We start from the raw sequence: 23,537 nt of genomic DNA on the forward strand, positions 1-23,537 counted from the left end.
CCACTCAAGATTGAACACAAATTTGTAACCAAAACATTACCAAACACAATAAATAATCATAATAAAATACGTAAGTATTTTATTACGATTATTTAACTGCATTCTTTCTAATTCTCGGTGTTGCCTCATTTAGGCCAGTAGCACGTGCAATATCACATGGTCTTTCATTTCGCTCAAAATGTTTCACAATTTCATATTTTTTCTCTATCGACAGAGGCGCACCTCCGGCCCAATGGGGAAATCCCGGTTGGGGTAATTCCACATTCGACTTCCATTTCTTGTAAACACAACGGTGAATCGTGCATAAGTGAAGGGCACCTCCATAGCCAGGTGGGCAGGAGCGGCTGTGCATAGCACACGCTTCTTGATTAGACCGGGGTTCGAGCCCGTGACCACCAAATATGGAGGATGCGGAAAGGTCAGGGAATGACCACTACATATCCCTGGAGCAATATGGCCTTAGTTGCTAATGCTCCTAAAAAAAAAACCAAATAAGCATAAGCGAATTCGGTTCGTGTTATATATGATATCGTTCCCCTATTTATAAATCGTGTATGATCGAATTCATGTAGCGTAAACACGTGTTATACGAGGACTGACTGTAGCTTAATTGAGGTATTAATACAGTCGTTAATATTGAAGTTGTCCAGGCAGGAATTGAATTTAAAAATGATGGTGGTATTGTTAACATTAGTAAGCCTGAAGTTAGATTTTAATCTAAATTTGCATATATCTGTAATAAGGTCATGTAGGTGTTTTGATTTAAAATTGAAAGAGCGAATGAATCAGTAAAGCGCCTTTAGTATGCTGTGCTTTGTACAAAATAGTAGATCGTGAATATTTTTTACGTTACTGATTGTTATCCCATTCAGTAACGATATGATGAAATGTACCAAGCTTATATTTATGTCTGGTAATACTATCAGATTTGTGTTTCTTATAGGGTTTTGAAGCAGAAAGACCTTTGGTTACTTGGAATTTATCATATATGCAAATATCTGTAATATTATTTGTGATAATTTTATGATTGAATTTGTTGTTAAGCCCATATGGATAGAGCGATTTAATCTTTAACATGAATAATTCTTCTTGTTGATTGTGGGCAATTGGTTCATGTACTTGGAATATAAAAATTGGAAAATTGAAATATAAAATTGGAAAAACAGTCTCACTGGAAATGATTGTATTCAACTTCTTGTTCAGTGTTATTGATAGTGTGGTTATTGTACCTTTTGATGTCTGATCTATGTAGGTTTAGCCTGAGGTGTAGCTTATTACCAGTTTGTCCTACGTATTGCATATTACAGGTTCGACAGGTTATAAGATAAATCACGTTACTGCTTTTGCAGAAAATTGGTTCCTCATCATTATTAGTGTGGTGATGGTATAAAATCGGGGGAGGTAACCTCTATATAATTCTGGTTGGGAGCATTAGATGCAAAATTGCTCTGAGTGGTGTGTGTGGAAGGTGTATGTTGCAAGTTAGGAGAGTGTATTGAGGGGCTGTACAGAGCATGGCCCCCAGGGTCAAATTTATCCTACTCTGCCCACATAGTATGTGATTACTTAGGTGGCAGTTCATAAAAGGTGTCAAGATGCAGATGTGTCCAAAAACATATAAATTCCAAAAGAAACATTGCCAAAGGTAAAACTGTATAATAATTTTGCTAAGAGAAAAGCTGGCAATGTTTTGCAATTTTTTTTTTTTTTTTTGGATTTTCTATTTTTATGTTTTTATATTTTTATATGTTATTATATGCACTCTGATTTACTGGCCCACTATTTCTCTGTATAATTGTTCATTGTACTCATCAGAGTCATTAGGCCCATAACAATTTCCTACCCTCATTTTTTCTTTCCCAGTGCTTATGTGACACTATACTGACTCAACATTACACTGTCCATCTATGTCAACTGGATACACTTCTTTAGATTTTGTGTTTCTTAACTAATAGCATAACCCCTCCTCCCTTCCTATCCTGTCTATCCTTTCTGTACACATTCTACTCCCCAAATTCCAATTCTGCATCCCTTATATCTGAGTGGCACCACATCTCTGATATCCCAACAATATCCGCCTTGGATGTCTTAACCAGCACTTCAAATTCATCAAATTTATTTACTATACTTCTAGCATTGGTGTTCATGCAAGTATATATGCCCCTGTTCTTACTCTTAGTTACTCTAACACAGGATAAGTAATTTTGTTTCATGACTCCCAGCAGTTCCTGAAATCCCCAGAAACTGGCTTTCCGGGCTGCTGCTTATTCCAATAGAAGCAATGCAAGAATCACTTTCACCTCTGCCTGCAGCTACTGGTAATCTATTAGTCTGTGAAGCCCCCAAGCTAGCAGTTTTCCAACTCCACCTAACATTGCCTCGATAGTATCAGCAAATATTCTTGCACCCCTCCTATTTAAGTATATCCCATCCCAGTAGGAGCAGTCTCTCCTGTTAACAAGCACAGACCATGCTAAGAAAAATTCTACCCCATGAGCCTTACACAATCTCTCCAGGGCCGAATTGATTGACAAGGCTCTCATCATGTATTTCCTTCTATCATGTCGGGGCAAGATTGCAGACACTTTCATATTTAATCCTAACTCGTGACTTTTTTTTCATCATTACAGAGAATATTGTATAGACATTGTGCCCTTTCCTTCTTCTGGTAAGGGTCAGAAGTCTGGAATCCACGTAGCAGACAATTTTCTCATATGCAATTCTTGATGGATGATGTTCTCCACAGACCTTACACAAGTTGGAGTTCTGTAGCTAGTTCTTTGATGCTAATACAGCAGTCTTCCAGGATTAATGCCTCAATTTTTTCAGCACTCTCTTCTGTTACAGCAGTTGCTTGGTGTCCTGGAATTTCTTCATCATGCACTGAGGTTTATACCAATGTTCAACAACACTAACCTGAGCAGTATTCTCCACAAATGGCAACCATTTCGTTAATGATTGTTTTGGATGTTTTTCCTTGCAGAAAGAGGAACCAAATCACTAATCTCTATTCCACTTTATCCATTGTGACACTTCACTTCATTCAGTGCTGCAAAAAAAAAAAAAAAAAATGTATATGAATTGTCAGATTGAAACCGGAATTTAGAAATTTTGAGGTATCAAGCAAAAAAAAAAAAAAAAAAAACATCTTTCTATAACAGCTGCTTCTGGGTGAATACAAATCTTTTTTTTTTTTTTTTTTTTTTTGAACCCATGGATGTGTGTGTGTGTGTGTGTGTGTGTGTGTGTGTGTGTGTGTGTGTGTGTGTGTGTGTGTGTGTGTGTGTGTGTGTGTGTGTGTGTGTGTGTGTGTGTGTGTGCTACTTTTTCGCATATATTTATGTTTAATTTTCAAATGAAATTAGAAAATATTATTTATATATTAATATTTTTAATAAAAAATAAAACAATTTTTATTAAAATATTATTATGTTGTTTTATAAATCAACAGGTTTGCTTCAGAACTGAAATGGAAATTTATAAATTTCCATTTAGAACTTTATGGATAAACTATGGATGAGGACCTCTGTTTTGGGAACCTTCATGCATTGATGCAGGAACTATATGTCAGAAAAATATAATTGTTTGCCTGTGTACAACAACAACAATGTCCTGTTTGGATCACTTGAAAATTAACATTTATCTAACCTCTTTTTTCTCCATAGCAGTTTAGGCAGCACAGTACATTGTCTCCTGCCACTTGTTTGGAGAGATCCAGGTTTGATTCTCATTTGGGGCTGTAGTTAGTAGATATCAGGCAGAGGGCACAGTGTTTTTTTCCCTGTTTGATATTCAAGATTTTTCTAGCCCCACATGCAGATTTGCCTATGAAAACACATGTGCATGCATGCATGCACACACAATACAGTAAAAAGACGTGTTAGGGTACAGTATAGTAAAAAGACAATGGGGGATGCGAGAGAGGAAGCAGGATCATTTCACTACCCACAGCTGTGGTAATCACCTGAATTCTATCAGCGTTGCAGTTCATTTTGAAATGAATTTGAGGCTTAAAATATGCAAATTCAAAATTTGGAATTATATGTATTCCCAACTTATTGGAAATTACACGTATTTACAACTATTGTGTTTAATAAAGCATTTTTTTTTTTAATAGATAAAAAGTTTGCTGTGAAAGCTAGACTACTTGGTGCCCTTCCAGTAACCCTTGCACATATCAAATATTATAGTCATAAATCAAAGATGCTACCTTCATTATTGTTGCTTCTAAAAGCTCTTCTTACCAGCTGTAAGTTTATTATTTGTGAATAATTAAGTATTTGTAAAATTTCAGTTAATTTTTTTAGTATCCAATATTGAGTTACTTAGCAAAATTTTTCTTGAAATTTTAATTTGAAATTTGAAAAATAAAACTAGCATTACATTAGACTAAATAAAGCATGAAAAGTTTTTGCAAAAATGCAACAGTTTTAAATCTTTTTATTTCTTAATGTATTAAAAGTTTGAAGAGCTGTGCATCTGACCAAAAGTGACACAGTTTGATGTAATTTGTTGTGTAATAACATTTTTAGTATGAGACTAACTTCTGATACCTTCTGTAAAGGAAGAGTAGATTTCTGCTGTTTCATCCATGTTCATTAATTTTTAAAACGAGGCTTTGATTTCTGTCCTGAATAATGTGTAGATTGCTATGGTATACAAAGTCCAGATATTCCCATAGAAAGTAATTGTAGAGGTAGAAAGGATAGAGAATAGAATGGCCACAGTAAAGCTTTCTTGAGAATTATTTAGCAGTACATAATTATTGAAAATTTGCTTATAATTATGTACTACTGAATATGATTTGGTTGCAGATATAATCTAAAAATTTCCTGATTCAAATTTCTTATGATATTAATAGAGAGGACTAGTTTTTGTGGTTCAAGATTGTTCCTTAATCTTGAGGACACAGGGGAGAAGATGGTGGATCCTAAATCTCTTGTTCAGGTCCATCCTAGACTACCGTGGCCGAATCAGACATCTTCTAGTGGGCTGATGATATATGCCTTTTCAGTTGATTGCCCAACTGACAAGAGTGTATATCATGCTGGTCAGCCCATGTCTAGAGGGACCCACTGGCTGATTCCCTCTAGACAAATAGCTCTATAGCACTGGTTCCCAGTATTATAGAGCTATTTCCACCAAAACTGGACTTGGAGTTCACATCAAATTGCCCATCCAATTGAAACAAATGCTTATATTAATATCATCAAAGTTAGAGCCAGATGGTCCGATGAAGAGGCTCTTATGTCAGCTGAAGCAGAGGGGGACTTGAAGGGCTTCAGCATCCTAAACATTAACAAATCCAATAGGAATCCAATGTATTTGCCAAGCTCTGCGACCCATGGAAACCCGGAAAGGGGGATCCTGATGGTTGTGGGGTTCATCTTCAACAGTTAACCATGTCAGTGCCATGCCCCTACCCACATGGTCCATGAAATAGGATCCAGGCTTGCAGCAATGAAGGTATGGTGTCTGAGTAGTTCTGCCATCCCACCCTGGGCACTGAACCAAAATTAAAAAACCACTATGAATCAATCCCGATAATCTTAACTTTTCTTCTTGGGCCCCCCAACATGTTTCCTACCAGTATATAATGACACAGACACCACCACCACTTCAGCAAAAAAGGCCTGGAACTGAAACAATAACAGGTCTAACACGTAGATACCTGATACCCCATTCCACTGGAGGGAAACCTTTAGGTAAAATGTACCTTTATTCAGAAGGGTTTGGAAGAGTTGGAAGGCTCCCCTAATCTATAAATGGCCACTTCAGCAAAAAAGGCCTGGAACTGAAACAATAACAGGTCCAACACGTAGATACCTGATACCCCATTCCACTGGAGGGAAACCTTTAGGTAAAATGTACCTTTATTCAGAAGGGTTTGGAAGAGTTGGAAGGCTCCCCTAATCTATAAATGGCCACTTCAGCAAAAAAGGCCTGGAACTGAAACAATAACAGGTCTAACACGTAGATACCTGATACCCCATTCCACTGGAGAGAAACCTTTAGGGAAAATGTACCTTTATTCAGAAGGGTTTGGAAGAGTTGGAAGGCTCCCCTAATCTATAAATGGTTGCATTCTGGGGAAATATCCTCATTGAAAAAACAGTGATAAACTCAGAACAGCTCCTCTGAGTCACCTCTATTCAGAGAATGCCAACTAGGTAACACCCCCACAAGACACTGAACTCATCGCAAAGCGTGATCTCTGAATAGCATCCTCTTGAAGCATCTAAATAGGATATCTGTTCAGAACTAAAATTGCAAGCAGTGACAGCTGCAAAATGAATGTTTGTACTTAGGGACGGGAATCTAGTTCAGACTAGAAACCTGACCCTCACTTTTAATATTCCAAGATTAAAGCTGGTTATCTGAACTGCACAGTACGTCCTATGTGCCAAACCTGTTAAGGTGCTTCAAGTGACAGAAATATGGACAGTAAAAAATGGTCTGCTGTGTTGCTTTTGCATGTGATTGATGTGGTGCAAAAGTCCATGAAATTACATTAAGTAAAACACCAAACCCACATTCATTAATTTCCAATCAGAGCACCCTGCATGTTCTCAAGAATGCCAGAGGTTGAAGGAATAAAAAGAAATACATGACTTAAGGCAGAGCTGACATTTCATACCAGGAGGCCAGAAAGGCAGTTAAACCAGTAAATATCAATAAGGAAACATATTCTGAAAAAGTTGCCAAGAAATGTTCCCTTTAAACTCAAACTGAAATGACCATACCACCGAAAGAGTAATTTACGCCCATTTCCTGCTCTTTACTGAGCTCAGAAATACTAGTGCGGAAAATCAGCTTCCACTCCAGTATTGGTACCTCCTTGTGCACCGGTATTACAAAAATATAGTGGTAAACTAATAATACAGAAAACCCAACTGCCAATGGTGGTACAAGAAAAAAAATGGAAAAATGGTTGTCAAAACAAAGGAGGCACTTGACGAATAAGTCTTGGAACTCTTCGCACAGGAAGAAATGGTCATAGGAAAGCATCCATAATTCCCCCAAAAAGAAAAACCTAAGCCTGCAGCACTTCGGAAGTCGACTGTCAGATCTACAAAGCCAAAGTAATAGCTAAATTCCTATAGTGGATTCTGACAAATTACAGAAGGCATCAAAGCACTCCTGCAAAAGCACAAATCACCCTGCTTTTGCTTACAGGAGAAGAGTCATCACTTATCTAAAGGTAAGTGATGTTGTTGTTGTTTGGTTTTTAGGAGCATTAGCAACTAAGGCCATATTGCTCCGGAGATATGCGGTGGTCATTCCCTGACCTTTCCGCATCCTCCGTATTTGGTGGTGACGGTCTCGAACCCTGATCTAATCAAGAAGCGTGTGCTACGCACTGCTGCTCCTGCCCACCTGTCTACGGAGGCACCTGGTAAGTGATGACCCCACCATGTGTAACATTACTATTATTTGTAAGGATAGAATTGTTGATGGCCTGCTCGTGGAGAAGTCACTATCCTCTTGGGCAACCAGGCTCCATTTTAGCATTTGCTACTTGCAACCAGCATAGAGGCTGTAACAATTTGCCTTACAGTGGGGTTTTTATTAATGGTCTGCTCTATTTCTTTGCCACCTGGAACTGACATCCCCCAGAAAGATGTTGATGATATTGCAATGCAGTTGCCTCTACCTTTCTTACTTCTTGGGGATTTTAATGGACATAACATTCTGTGGAGTAGTGCTGACATCAGTGGAAGGGGATAAGCCATGCAGAAAATGCTTACCGACAATGACCTCTCCCTTCTAAATGTGGGAATAGATGCCTTCTTCCACATGTCAACCCATACGTTTTTTGCCATTGCTCTTTCTGTGTGTTCCCCTTATCTCTTCCCTTCACTGGCTTGAGGGGTGGAGAAGAACCCATATGGAAGTGATCACTTCCATGTGCTAACCTGCTTACACAGTGAGAGACAATGTCTGCCTTTTATTGCTGGAAGATCGATCAGGCTGACTGGGAATGCCTTTCAACATTTGGCAAATTTTGACATCATTATCACAGTCAGTCAGGAGCCCATCAATGATGTGGTCATGTACAACATATACCCAGTTCCCACCATTTTCCAAAACATGATGGAATTCAGAATGCATATAATGCAAATTCTAAATGGGAAACATTCAAGGAATCAGAGCTATAGGATTTTCATACCAATTTTCAGCCTAAATGGATGTCAAATAAACTAATGAGACTTATAGCAGAGAAGAAAAAATGATTTAGGATGCATATAAATTAACAGGCTACACAGACATCCAAGGTAAATTTAAACAAGTCCGTAATCAAGTCCTAAAGGAGGTTGGGCGAGGAAAAGGAAGATTATGAGAAATCACTAGCAAAGGACGTAAAGAAAAACAGCAAGAGTTCTTTACTTATGTAAACACTAAAATAGGAGGAATCATATTGGTTCACTTAATATCAATGGTTTGACTGTTGATGATCCCACTTAGGTTGCTGACAAACTGACAAACTATTGTGCATCTGCATTCACAAGAGGAATTCTTTAGGGAAGTGAGTGCCAGACGTGTATCAAACTCTAAAAGGGAGGTAAATGATTTTGTTATTACAGAGGAAAGCGGAATAGAAATTATTGAAGTTAAGCATGAGAAATGGTGTGGATGGGATGTATTCAATTATATTAAGGAAAACAGCAAAGGAAGTAAGCAAACCATTAGCCATAATTATGAGAGCATTCGTGATTTCAGGGGAGGTCCCTACAGACTAGAGATGTGTAGATGTATCTTCAATTCACAAAGGGGATCAAAGAGTGACATGAGTAATTACAGACCAGTTAGTTTAACTTCTGTTCCAGGGAGAATAATGGAGTTGGTGGTAAAAGAAGAAATGCAAGATTGTTTAGACAGGGTCACAATTATACTTCAGACACAATATGGGGCCTCCGTGGCTTGAGTGGTCAGGGGCGGGGTGCAGTAGTACATGCTCTTTGAGTAGACCGGAATTCAAGCCCCTGACTACTAATTATGGATGATCTGCCAACACACACTTGACAGATAATGGTTCTTTCACTCAACGTGAATTGTTGAGAAGGCATCTTTTTTTTTTTTTTTATCTTGTTTGAGCAATTCTTTTGTATGTGGTCACAAAGGAAATGGATTCAAAAAATTATTTTGATATCATACACTTGACTTTCAGGAAAGCTTTTGATTCATAAAAGACTGCTGTTCGGATTGGAGCAATGTGGCATTAAGGGTAAGTTGCTACTATGGATAAAGGGATGGTTGAGTGGGAGAAGACAGAAAGTGGTAATCAATAAATGTTGCTCTCCTTGGACTAACATTATTAGTGTTGCCCGCAGGGTTTTGCGTTGTGCCTATTGTTGTTTTCTGTATATTGATGAAGGCATATAAGGCTTAATGTACAAGTTTGCAGATGATAAAAAGGTTGGCAGGATGGTTAATGACAGTAATGACAGTATGCTACTGCAACAGTATCTAGAAAAGTTAGCAAATGGTCTAAAATATAGCAATTGAAGTTTAATTTAATAAATGCAAAGTACATGGGTAGCACTAACCCCAGAGTAATGTACCAACTATGTAGTAGTAGTAGTGGGTGTGATGCAAGAAAGCAAGTGTATGAGCTTTCTTGCATAAGCCAAAAAAAAAAAAAAATTTTTCCAAAACAATTCCCTCTAAATGTTTGTCCAGTTCCTCCTTAAATTTATTTAACCTATCAACTTCCAAAACGACAAATGGAAGTTTGTTCCAGCAATTAACTACCCTCTGGATAAAGGCAAATTTCTACACATCTATTTTACATCTGTCTTTCTTCAATTTGAATTTATGTCCTCTTAGGTTCATAATCTAAAAAAAATGGGAGAATCCCAACAGAATTCAGTGTGCTCAACCCATTGAAGGCCTTATGCCTCATGCCTCAATCAATTGAAATTGAAGGCCTCAATCAGATCACCTTGCAGGTGCCTAGTCTCCAGCCACAGCAATTTGCAGAACTTAAGCCTCTCTTGGTAAGAGGATCCCTTCATTCCCCTCACCAATCTTGTTGCCCTTCTCTGTACACCCTCAAGCAAATATACATCTTTCCTAAAATGAGGCCTCCAGACCTGTACGCAGTACTCAAGGCATTGCCTGACCATTGCCTTATACAGAGGGACAATCACCTCCTTTTCCCTGCTAGCAAAATTCCTGTATATCATTGACAAAACCCCATGACCTGCCCTGGCAGCCTGTCTGCATTGCTCAGAAAACTTCATATCTGACTGCACAATTACTTCCAGGTCTTTTTCATTTTCTACCACCTTAAGTGTAGTACCACACAGTTGATACGTTTCTCTGGGGTTACTTCTACCCATATGTAGTACTTTGCATTTGTCAATGTTAAACTTCAGTTGCCACTTCTCAGCCCATCTGCCCAAATTTTCTAGATCCTGTTGCAGTAGCACACTGCCATTACTTTCATTAACAACCCTGCCAACCTTTGTATCATCTACAAACTTTGACACTAAGTCTGATATACCTTCATCAATATCATTGATAAATATACAAAACAAGAGTGGACCCTACACCGAACACTGTGGGACTCCACTAATAACATTAGTTCATGAAGAGCAGCACCCATTGATTACTACCCTCTGTCTTCTCCCACTCAACCATCCTTTTATCCATTGTAGCAACTTATCCTTAATACCATTCTGCTGCAATTTGTACAGTAGTCTTCCATGCGCAACAGTGTTGAAAGCTTTCCTGAAATCCAAGTATATGATATCAAAATTATATTTTGCCTCTAGTTCCTTTGTAACCACATCATAATATCCAATCAAATTAATCAGACAAGACTTTCCTTTAACAAACCCATGCTGTGTCTGAATTATTGCTGCAGTCTTGTGTAGATAATCCTGCAATGCATCTTTAACCAGTGACACCATTATTTTACTCGGAACAGAAGTTAAACTAACTGGTCTGTAAATACTCATGTCACCCTTAGATCCCCCTTTGTGAATTGAGGATAGATTTGCACATCTCCAGTCCTTGGGGACCTCTTCAGAGTCCAAGGATGCTCTCATAATTATGGCTAAGGGTTTGCTTACTTCCTTTGCTACCTCCTTTAATATAACTGGATAGATCCCATCCACCCTAGGTGCCTTTCTTATGTTTAACATCAACAATTTCTCCTCCACTTTGCTCTCAGTTATTACAAAATCATTAAGCACCCTGCTACAATTTGATAACCTTCTGGCATTTTCAAACCTTAATAACTCCTCATGTGTGAATGTAGATGCAAAATACTCATTCAGTTTGTTTGCTATCTGAGCAGGATCATCAACAGTCGAACCATCTATCTCAAGTGGACCAATCACATTCATCTCCTTCCTTTTAGAGTTTATATAAGTAAAGAAATCCTTGCTGTTTTTCTTAGCATCCTTTGCCAAAGATTTCTCGTAATCTGCCTTCGCCTGCTTAACCTCCTTTGTGACGTGATTACAGATTAGCTTATATCTGCCATAGGCTTCTGTGTCACCTGGTAATTTTTATGCATCCCATGCATTTTTATTCTCTGTTGTACTACACTCAGGGTAGCGGAAAATGAAAAAGATCTGGGTGTAATTGTGCAGTCAGATATGAAGTTCTCCGAGGAGGCAGAGAGGTTGTCAGGACATGGGGTTTTGTCAGTGATATACAAGAACTCTGTTAGCAGGAATAAGGAGGTGATTATCCCATTGTACAAGGCAACGGTTAAGGCATATCTTGAGTATTTCATACAGGTCCTGTGGTCTCATTTTAGGAAGGAAGTAGATCTGCTGGAATGGGTGCATAGAAGGGCAAAGAGATTGGTGAAGGGAATGAAAGGGTGGTCTTAACACGAGAGGCTTCAATTCTGCAATTTGCAGCATCTGGAGATGGGGCATCTGTGAAGTGATCTGATTGAGTGTTTAAGGCTCTGAATGGATTGAGCAAGTTCAATGCTGTTGGCATTCCTCCTCTAGCTCAGACTACACACAAGAGGGGACATAAATTCAAATTGAGGAAGGATGATGGCAAGATAGATGTGCAGAATTTTGCTTCCAGCCAGTAGGTTGAAGGCAGATTGGTTGATTGTTGGAACTAACTTCCACCTGTCATTATGGAAGTGGTTTGTTTCTATAAATTCAAGGAAGAACTAGACAAATTATTGGAGGTGATAGACAAGTGATTCTAATATGTGTTTTTTTTTTTTTTTTTTTTTTGGCTCATTCTTCATAAGCTTGCTTTCTTGAATCATTTGCTACCACTAATTCTAATGCTGTTAAATACTAATATCTTTTTGATAATAAAAGTGAAAACTAAATACTGGAAATAACTGCACTCAAAATGATACAGGAATTAACTGATTTCTGAACACCATATCCTGAGAAGAAATTGGGCGGAATTTTTACAATATAATGAGATACCATAATTTCATGATATAATGGGAGATGCAAGCAAAAATTTTTAATTATTTGGTTTTTTTGGGGAAATGCATCCTCCCATTACATCATAATTCTTGCATCTTTTTTGCAATGTTACAGTTGCATTGTTTGCAGTTTACAGTTGCAGTATTTACTTTACACTTTTCATTTACTTTATTTTATTTAATTTTTACCCTGCATTAATATTTAATTTACACTTTATTTTATACAGTAGCCTCTCAATTATCTATGGTGGGGAAATAATCTGCCCAAATACTCTGTAAAAATGAAAAAAAAACTTCAAATCTGAAAAATTCATAAATTTATTTCCACACAGTGTGAAAATAAATTTATAAATTATAAATTAAATTTAGTATATACTTTTTATGAAATATTTATAAAAGTAATAAAACAATAAAAAATTTTGGCATGCATCTCATTATATCATCATATATATAAAAATATTCCACCAAATTTACAAATTGCCTCTCAGGAAAATGGTGTTCGGAAATCAGTAAATTACTATATTATTACTGTGTGTGTGTGTGTGTGTAGTTATTTATTTCCAATATTTATTCCAAAATATAATGATGGAAAAAATATTCATTTACATACCACTTAAGCCTTTCACGAGCGAGTTTGCTGAACATGTGTGAGTAGTGAATTCTCAGTAGTGGCAGACTCTGAGGATAGAGTTGAAAAAATTTAACATAAAATTTAATACATCCGTATTATCTTTTAAAAAAAAGAAAAATAGGAAAATGTGTTTTTTCTTGGGCTTTCTTTCATCTCATATAAATTTTAAAGCACCATCTTGTCACCGAGAGTAGCAAATCTTTGTTTTTCTAGTGCAGTAAACCATTATAGTGCTTTCTAGAGGACTAGCTCTAGAGTGCTGTAAGGGAAAGTATGTTTTTGGGAATTTCTTCATAATTTATCAATAGTTTTGCTAGATAATATTGATTTTTCACTGTTTATGAAGCAATGAAGATATGATGGTTTATATATAAAACTTGAAAATCTGCACACTTATGTACTATGCATGATTTCTAAGCACCTGTAATCTTTTGATGTGGAAACATCTCTGGCACTAGAGTAAAATCGATTGGTAATGAAATTTTCTTACAGTAATGGAAATGATGCAATTGTTAGCAGTTTTTTTTATCGAAATGATGCAATTGACGTCACTTCCTATTAGGTGGCTGTTAGATTTTAAATGATGCAAATGATGTCACTTTGTAAATGGCGCTAACGATGCTAACGATACTTACTCTATGGAATCAATAATGTTGATTCCGTAGAGTAAGTAGTTTATTCAGTAAAGTTCATACTAAGATGTCGAAATGACAACACTTCCTAAATGGCGCAAATTTGGTCATTAACATTGATTCGGTAGAGTAACCAGCAGGTAGTAATATTATTCAAGAATAAAATGCAGACTTTAATAATATCTGCTTCTCAAGATTTTAGCATTAGCATTAGTAAAGGCATATGATGCAAGAAAGCAAGCTTATATAGCCCCAGCCAAAAAACAAATCTTCTAATTTCACCCATCCACTCGCTCTAAATGTTTGTCTAGTTCTACCTTGAATCTATTTAAGCTATCAACTTCTACAACAATAGATGGAAGTTTGTTCCAGCAATCAACCACATGCTGGCTAAAGGCAAACTTCCGCACATTGATCCTACAACTGTCTTTCCTCAATTTGAATTTATGCCCTCTCAGACGATTATTCTGAGCAAGAGGAAGAATCCCATCAGCACTGAGCATGCTCAAACCATTCAAGGCTTTATGCACCTCCATCAGATCACCTCGCAGGTGCCTAGTCTCCAGACCTGTAATTTGCAAAACTTAAGCCTTTCTTTGTAAGAGCAACCCTTTGTTCCATTCACTAATCTTGTTGCCCTTCTCTGCACTCGCTCCAGCAGCTCTACGTCCTTCCTAAAATGAGGCCTACAGACCTGTATACAGTACTCAAAATGTGGCCTGACCATTGCCTTATACAAGGGGATAATCACCTCCTTATCCCTGCTAGAAAAATTCCTGTATATCATTGACCAGACAGCATGAGCTACTCTTTCAAGACCGTCTGCACAGCTCAGAAAACTTCATATCTGCCTTCACAATTACCCCTAGGTCCTTTTCATTTTCTACCATTGTCAGTGTAGTACCACACAGTTGATACGTTACTCTGGGGTTACTGCTTCCCATATGCAGTACTTTACATTTGACAATGTTAAACTTCATTTGCCACTTCTCAGCCCAACTTTTCTAGATCCTGTTGTAGCAGCATACTATCATTAGTGTCCTTAACAACCCTGCCAACCTTCGTATCATCTGCAAACTTGGTATACCATCATTAATATCATTAATAAATACAGAAAACAACAATGGACCCAACACTGAACCCTGAGGGACTCCACTAATAACATTAGTCCACGATCAGCAGTGTCCATTGATTACCACTCTCTGTCTTTTCCCCCTCAACCACCCCTTTATCCATAGCAGCAATTTGCCTCCAATGCCACACTGCTCCAATTTGTGCAGCAGTCTTCCATGCGCAACAGTATCAAAAGCCTTTCTAAGATCCAAGTATATAATATCAAAGTTATTCCCTGCATCCAATTCCTTTGTGATCACATCATAGTATCCAATCAAATTGGTCAGACAAGACTTCCACTTAACAAAAAAAACCATGCTGTGTCCAAGCTACAACTGAAGTCTTGTCTAGATGATCCTGGGGCTTCTTTAACCAGTGCTTCCATTAATTTCCCTTGTACAGAGGTTAAACTAACAACAAAATGATGAAATAACGAAAGATGGTAGAGTAAGTAGTTGATTCAGTAGAGTAAGTTCATATTAAGATGTGGAAATGACATCACTTCCTAAATGGTGCCAACTTAGCCACTAACGTCGATTTGGTAGAGTAAGCAGCGGGTAGTAATATTATTCAAGAATAAAATTCATTTAGACTTTAATAAAATCTGCTTCTCAAGATTTTGATGAACATCAGCCTTCTAAGTAGCATAAGTAAGCAAGTAAGTTTTGATCAAACCATTCAAAAATTTAAATGGTTTTACTCTAGTGCCGCCATAGATGTTTTCACATAAGATAAAACATCTTTCGTGCATACAGGGTACACATGTTTGGGTTTTTTGCATGCTATTAAAAAGAATGATATATTTTTTTAAAATGATCTTATTTATTTAAATTAAACATATCTTGTTATAAATATTTTATCATGTAATGGATGTGAAAAATGTAGTATAATAATAATTCTGTCATTCATGAAGTTAATTAGTGGTTTTTCTATTTTTTTTCCATTATTGAAAAATATATGTTTTTTTATTGATGATGCATTGAACATTGATAGTAAAGAAAATGGATGAATAATGTTGAATTTAAAAAAGCTGAGGAGAGAATGCAAATGCAGCGATAAATAGTAGATAATGAGTTGTAACAGCAGCATTTCTACTTTCAAAAGCTTTGAGTTAAATACTGTATGAAGAGAACAAGCTGCACCATAAGTAATTTCCTAAAATTTAGTCTCTTTTTTCTCCTTTCTGAAACTAAAGCCAAGAAGAATAAGGTTTATACTTGGCTTTATTTCTTTTCTTGAATCTTGGAAAGAAAAAAAATTATAATAAGCAGGAAAGTGCTTTAAATGGAAGTGCAACATTTCTCAGATTAAAGGGTGGGTCAGAAGGAAAGAATATTAGAAGCATATAAAAGCAAGAAAGCAGGAATGTTAGAGTGTTCAAATGCATTCCTGCTATTAATGTTCTATTGGAGAATCATTAAAGTTGATATGATTTCATATTTATTGATGAGCAGAACTTTCTCGAAGTAAAAACAATGTTTTTTCCATTTTAATTTTGATGGTACAGATGGATGCAAATAAAAAAAAAAAAAGAAAGAAAGAAAAAGCTTTGAGAAGAATGCTAAATTAATTGTACTGTAGTAAAACTTAATTACTGAAATATGACTTAAATGAGCCAAAGGTGGGGATGAGGCTTCCAAGAAATTCAAAGGACTTTTCTAGAAGGAAATTACAAAATGTAAACAGACAACACCTATGATGTATACCCACATGTTTTTGTAATTTGACTATGGTGTAGACTTCATGCTATAGGGTCTTTCGAGAGTGTACGGTATATATATCACACAGTATGTGTAGTAGGGTAAAAAAAAAAAAACAAAAGGGCAGTGCAGTGAAGTATTGTATTATGCAATGATAAAAAGGGCAATAGAGCTTTAGATAAGCTTTCATTCCAAAATCTAGTTATGACCTGTTCTTGTTTTACCAGATATGGAAGTTTATACTGTATTTAATTATTTATTTTAAAGCAGGAAAAAGTAATCTATTGCATATCATGTATTTTTGTATATATGTTAAATACATAAATATAAGAATTTTCTGCCGCCTCTGTAGCCAGGTGGACAGGAGCAGCAGTGTGTAACACATGCTTCATGATTAGACCGGGGTTCAAGCCTGTGACCACCAAATACGGGGGATGCGGAAAGGTCAGGGAATAACCACCGCATATCCCCGAAGCAGTGTGGCCTTAGTTGCTAATGCTCCTAAAAACCAAATAACAACAACAACAACATAAGAATTTTCCAAAAAAAATTATGGCAGTACTGTGCTTGTATCACACTGTGCCATACACATTAAATACATAAATTTTGAAAGTGTTTCATTCTCATTCATGTTACTTTCAAAAGATCATATCTTATGGAGTTGCTGACATTGGTGAAGTATTCAAAGATCTTGATTTGAGTTTGTGTTTTGAATTTGTGGTGTCAAAAATTCTTCTCAAAAAAAATTTAACAAAGATCTATAGATTTTTGTTCAAATGTTCCTATCACAAAATTACTGTACTTTGACTTTCTGAGATTGTTCAAATTCTAAAAATTTGTTTTGTTGGGGTATCAAAAATTAAATTTAAAAAATGGGCTCAAAATCAATATAAAATATTTCAGGAAAGTTTTAAAATCATAGTATGAAATGTAGACACAGAAGCGGTATTAAATGGTTAGCTAGGTATTTATTTCTACAAAATTTTAAGTATACTTCTAATTCAGAATGAGTTCTGGCTAATTCAGTCCTAAGTATGAAATAATGCAGAAATTTAATTACAGTTTTTCTTCCAAAAATAGTTAAATTGAAATAAGACTAATATTACCTACATACACACAACATAAGAGTGTCACACTGAAAAAAGTGCAGTGTGCCACTGTATCATCTGGATTGCCCATAAATCTGTTTTACTGTATTATACAGTATAACAATATTGACAGTAGAGTCACCAACAATAACTAATTATTGTTGGTGACTCTGTTGTCAGGGAGACAGGGAATATACTATGCAAGGAGGATAGGTGGAACAGGACCAGGGTATGTCTGCCAGGGGGCAAAAGTTGATGACATTGTAGAGCAGATATCGTCTTTTAAGGGCACAAAAGGTGATGTTGTTGTACACGTTGGAACCAATGACATTAAGAGTAAGAGATCTGCAGATTTACTCAACAAGTAACAACAACAAGTTCTACTATGATGCAGTCACAAAAGAACTGGATGCAGGGAATAACTTTGATATTATATATTTGGATCTTAGAAAGGGTTTTGATACTGTTGCACATGGAAGACTGCTGCACAAATTGGAGCAGTGTGGCATTGGAGGCAAATTGCTGCTATGGATAAAGGGGTGGTTGAGGGGGAGAAGACAGAGAGTGGTAATCAATGGACACTGCTCATCGTGGACTAATGTTATTAGTGGAGTCCCTCGGGGTTCAGTGTTGGGTCCATTATAGTTTCCGGTATTTATAAATGATATTGATGATGGTATATCAAGCTTAATGTCCAAGTTTGCAGACGATACAAAGGTTGGCAGGGTTGTTAAGATCACTACTGACACTGCTGCTGCAACAGGATCTGGAAAGGTTGAACAGATGGGCTGAGAGGTGGCAAATGTAGTTTAACATTGACAAATGTAAAGTACTACATATGAGAAACAGCAATCCCAGAGCAACGTATCAACTCTGTGGTATTACACTGACAGTGGTAGAGAATGAAAAGGACCTGGGGGTAATTGTGCAGGCAGATATGAAGTTCTCTGAGCAGTGCAGACGGGCTGCAAGAGTAGCTCATGGTGTCTTGTCAATGATATACAGGAATGGAGAACGAGGGTAGCCTGTGCGAACGTACATTTTTGCCGCTCCTGGAACAGAGAAGTTTTTTCTGATTTATTTTCTGTTTTATTAGCTTAAATTGGCATATTAACTTATTTTCTAGAGTAGTTTTATATTCTTATTTACGATACTTAGATTAAAGTAACTTAGATAGAGATTTTGTAGGTATTACCTAGTATCGGAAAGTGTATCAAATCCACGTGTTTACCGTTCGTAATTGCCGCCATTGTTACGCAATAATAGATAGCATGATAGCATTATAGTACATAATATTGTGGGGCGCCTCCGTAGCCAGGTGGGAAGGAGCAGCAGTGCGTAACACACGCTTCTTGATTAGTCCAGGGTTCAAGCCCATCACCACCAAATACGGAGGATGCGGAAAGGTCTGGGAATGACCACTGCATATTCCCGGAGCAATATGGCATTAGTTGCTAATGCTCCTAAAAACCAAATAAACAAACAAACAAACAAACATAATATTGTAAATTAATCAGATAATTAATCTTGTTGAACTTCATTGTCAATTAAATTGTACTTTTCACTATACATATAACGACTTGGGTTATGTAACATAAATAATTAGTAAAAATAAATAATTAATACTTAACTTGATACGGAAGTTATATAAAGGGATTTCGTAGATAACACTTGATACTGAAACATAAATATAGCGTTATAACTGTGTTGATATATAAGTTTAGGGTTTTAATTTTGTACTGAAATTGAAATTTTATTGAAATTAAATCGAAATCATGACTCTGACCACAACAGCAAAGCAAAAGGCTCAGGCTAATGGGAGTGCTGTGGCTCAGGAGAGAACTGATGGGGGCAGTTGCCCTCTGAATCACAGCCTATTAAAATGCACTACTTGCTTGATGTTTGTGGAGCAGTCAGGTACGGGACATGATACTGCCATGGGGGATGTCTTTGTGTGTGCGCGATGCAAGGAGTGTAAGGAAATCAGGCGACAACTCAGCATTGTTATGGGCCTATATGAGAGCTTGAAGGACAGGGTGGATGCCGTCGCAGGATTAAGAGTGAGGGCACATCAAGCTCCCAGCTGCCTACACCAATGCCAAAGCTTACACTTGGTCATCACACAACACAGCGGCAGCCCCCAAGGCAGAATGCGCTGGTCCCAGAGGAACTAGTAGTTGTTGGTGACTCTATTGTCAGGGAAACAGGAAACATGCTTTGTAAAAAGGATAGGTGGAACAGGACCAGGGTATGTCTGCCAGGGGCAAAGGTTGATGACGTTTTAGAGCGGATATCAGCTTTTAAGGGCGCAAAAGGTGATATAGTTGTACGCGTTGGCACTAATGATATTAAGAGTAGGAGACCGGCGGAATTACTTAACAGGTACAGGTCACTGTTGAACAAAAGCCGAGAATTATGGTTGAATTTGAAAGTGTCTGCAATTCTGCCCAGACACGATAGGAGGGAGTATATGATGAGAGCCCTGTCGATCAGTTCGGCCCTGGAAGGATTGTGCAAGGCTCAAGGGGTAGAATTTTTTTCAGCCTGGTCTGCACTTCTTAACAGGAGAGACTGCTTCTACAGGGATGGGATACACTTAAATAGAAAGGGTGCAAGAATGTTTGTTGATGCTATCGAGGCAGTGTTAGGTGGGTCAGAAAACTGCTAGATTGTGGGGATACAAGGACTAATAGATTAACACTAGCCACTGGCAGAGGTGAAAGTGATTCTTGCACTGCTTCTATTGGAATGAGCTGCAGCCTGGAAAATAAGATGCAGGATATTTCAGAGACTGCTGGGAATCATTGGAGTACAAATAAACACATAGGTTGTGTTAGGGTAGCTAAGAAAAAGAACAGGTGCATGTATACTTGCGTGTACACCAATGCTAGGAGTTTAGTAAATAAATTTGATGAATTCAAGGTGTTGGTCAAAACATCAAAGGCAGATATTGTGGCGATTTCAGAGACGTGGTGTCACACAGATATAAGGAATGCAGAACTGGAATTTGGGGAGTACAATGTCTACAGAAAGGATAGACAGGGTAGGAAGGGAGGAGGGTTTATGCTGTTAGTTAAGAAATACATAAAATCCAAGGAAGTGAAGCCAGTCGACATTGCTGGACAGTGCAGTGTCGAGTCAGTTTGGTGTGACATAAGCATTGGGAGATCAAAATTGAGAGTAGGAGTGTGCTATAGGCCTAATGACTCAGATGAGTATAATAAGAAACTGTACAGGGAAATAGAGTGGGCCAGTAAATCAGAGAGTCTTATAATGTGGGATTTTAATTTCCCACATATTAACTGGAATTTGGGGGCTGGTCACTCACACACTAGCAAGGCTTTTGTGGATTTATTGGATGATTGTTTTCTACATCAGCATGTTCGGAAGGCAATTAGAGGAAGTAATACTCTTGATTTAATTAGCATTAGCATTAGTAGAGACATGTGATGCAAGAAAGCAAGCTTATTCAGCATTAGCCAAAAAAAAAAAAAAAAACACGACCACTACTCCCATTTCACCCCTCCGTTCGTTCGAAATACCTGTCCAGCTGAGCCTTAAATTTGTTTAGGCTATCAACTTCAAAAACAAGTGATGGAAGTCTATTCCACAAACCAACTGCCCGCTGGCTAAAGGCAAATTTCAGCACATCTATCCGTCCTTCCTAAATTTGAATTTATGCCCTCTCAGGTGATTATTCTGAGCAAGAGGAAGAATCCCATCGGCATTGAGCATGCTCAAGCCATTCAAAGCCGTATACACCTCTATCAGATCACCTTGCCGATGCCTAGTCTCCAGAATCTGTAATTTGCAAAACTTAAGCCTTTCTTCGTAAGAGCAACCCTTTGTTCCATTCACCAATCTTGTTGCCCTTCTCTGTACTCGTTCCAGCAGCTCTACATCCTTCTTGAAATGAGGCCTCCAGACCTGTATACAGTACTCAAGGTGTGGCCTGACCAATGCCTTATACAAGGGAATAATCACATCCCTGTCCCTGCAAGAAAAATTCCTGTATATCATTGACAAGACACCATGAGCTACTCTTGCAGCTTGTCTGCACTGCTCAGAGAACTTCATATCTGCCTGCACGATTACCCCCAGGTCCTTTTCATTCTCTACCACTGTCAGCGTAGTACGACAGAGTTGATATATTGATCTGGGGTTACTGTTTCCCATATGTAGTGCTTTACATTTGTCAATGTTAAACTTCATTTGCAACTTCTCAGCCCATCTGCTCAACCTTTCCAAATCCTGTTGCAGCAGCATAGCATCAGTAGTGTTCTTAACAACCCTGCCAACCTTTGTATCGTCTACAAACTTGGACATTAAGCTTGATATACCATCATCAATATCATTTATAAATACAGAAAACAACAATGGAGCCAACACTGAACCCTGAGGAACTCCACTAATAACATTAGTCCACGTTGAGCAGTGTCCATTGATTACCACTCTCTGTCTTCTCCCCCTCAACCACCCCTTTATCCATAGCAGCAGTTTGCCTCCAATGCCACACTGCTTTAATTTGTGCAGCAGTCTTCCATGCGCAACAGTATCAAAAGCCTTTCTAAGATCCAAATATATAATATCAAAGTTATTCCCTGCATCCAGTTCTTTTGTGACTACATCATAGTATCCAATCAAATTGGTTAGACAAGACCTGCCCTTAACAAAACCATGCTGTGTCTGAGCTATAACTGAATTCTTGTCTAGATGATCCTGCAGTGCTTCTTTAACCAGTGCCTCCATTAATTTTCCTGGAACAGAAGTTAAACTCACAGGTCTATAATTACTTGTGTCAGCCTTTGATCCTCCTTTGTGAATTGGGGTTACATTTGCACATCTCCAGTCTGTAGGTACCTCCCCTGAGTCCAAGGAAGCTCTCATAATTATGGCTAACGGATTGCTTACTTCCTTTGCTGCCTCCTTTAATATAACTGGATAGATCCCATCCACCCCAGGTGCCTTTCTTGTATTTATCTTCAACAATTTCTCCTCCACTTTCCTCTCAGTTATTACAAAATCATCTAGCTCACTGCCAATGTTTACTTCATCTACGACATTCCCCTTCCTGAATAACTCCTCATGTGTGAATGTAGATGCAAAATACTGGTTTAGATTGTTAGCCACCTGAGCAGGATCCTCAACTGTTGAACCATCAACATCCAGTGAAGAAATACCAACCAAGAAATATTGTCATCCCTTTCCTTCTTGAGTTTAAATAAGTAAAGAACTCTTTTCTGTTTTTCTTTGCATCCTTTGCCAAGGATTTCTCATAATCTGCCTTTGCCTGCCTAATCTCGCCTGCCTGACTTGGTTACAGACCATCTTATATCTATCATAGGCTTCCATGTCACCCATTAATTTGTATGTATCCCATGCATTTTTCTTCTCTGCCATATATCTCATTAGTTCATCTGACAACCATTTAGGCCTGAACCTTGAACAATATTTCTTGGTTGGTATGTAAAGCCTGGTAGCTTCCAAGATTAGTTCCTTGAATGCTGCCCATTTTGAATTTGCTGTTGGTAACATCATCAGTTGGTCCCACTGTATAGAATTTAAATACTGTCTCAGACCATCATAGTCGCCTTTACGAAAGCAAAAACCCTTCCCTTTACCTCTGATGGTAGTTACCTCCTTGAGTAAATCCCACTTCAGCACACTGTGATCATTGCCACCTAGTGGTTCCTTTATCTGCAGATTCTTAATGCATGAAGAATCACTACTGATAATTAGATCAAGAGTATTACTCCCTCTAGTTGCCTCCCAAACATGCTGGTGTAGAAAACAATCATCCAATAAATCCACAAAAGCCTTGCTAGTGTGTGAATGACCGACCCACAAATTCCAGTCAATATCTGGGAAATTAAAATCCCCCATTATAAGACTCTCTGATTTACTGGCCCATTCTATTTCCCTGTACAGTATCTTATTATACTCATCAGAGTC

The 23,537-nt window shown here is 37.7% G+C and overlaps 1 protein-coding gene across 1 annotated transcript in view; it reads left to right on the top strand.

The window, feature by feature from the left end:
- Positions 1-23,537, top strand: part of LOC150089381 (cytosolic carboxypeptidase 1-like) — a 669,910-nt gene that overhangs the window by 196,060 nt on the left and 450,313 nt on the right. The window contains exon 7 of the mRNA XM_090389963.1: positions 4,118-4,249. Coding sequence (XP_090246089.1) covers positions 4,118-4,249 — 132 coding nt within the window. The remainder of the gene's footprint in view (positions 1-4,117; positions 4,250-23,537) is intronic.

Source organism: Mastigoproctus giganteus, chromosome 2, assembly GCF_048544385.1.
Source record: "Mastigoproctus giganteus isolate SK-2022 chromosome 2, ASM4854438v1, whole genome shotgun sequence".
In the NCBI taxonomy this organism is placed as follows: domain Eukaryota; kingdom Metazoa; phylum Arthropoda; class Arachnida; order Uropygi; family Thelyphonidae; genus Mastigoproctus; species Mastigoproctus giganteus.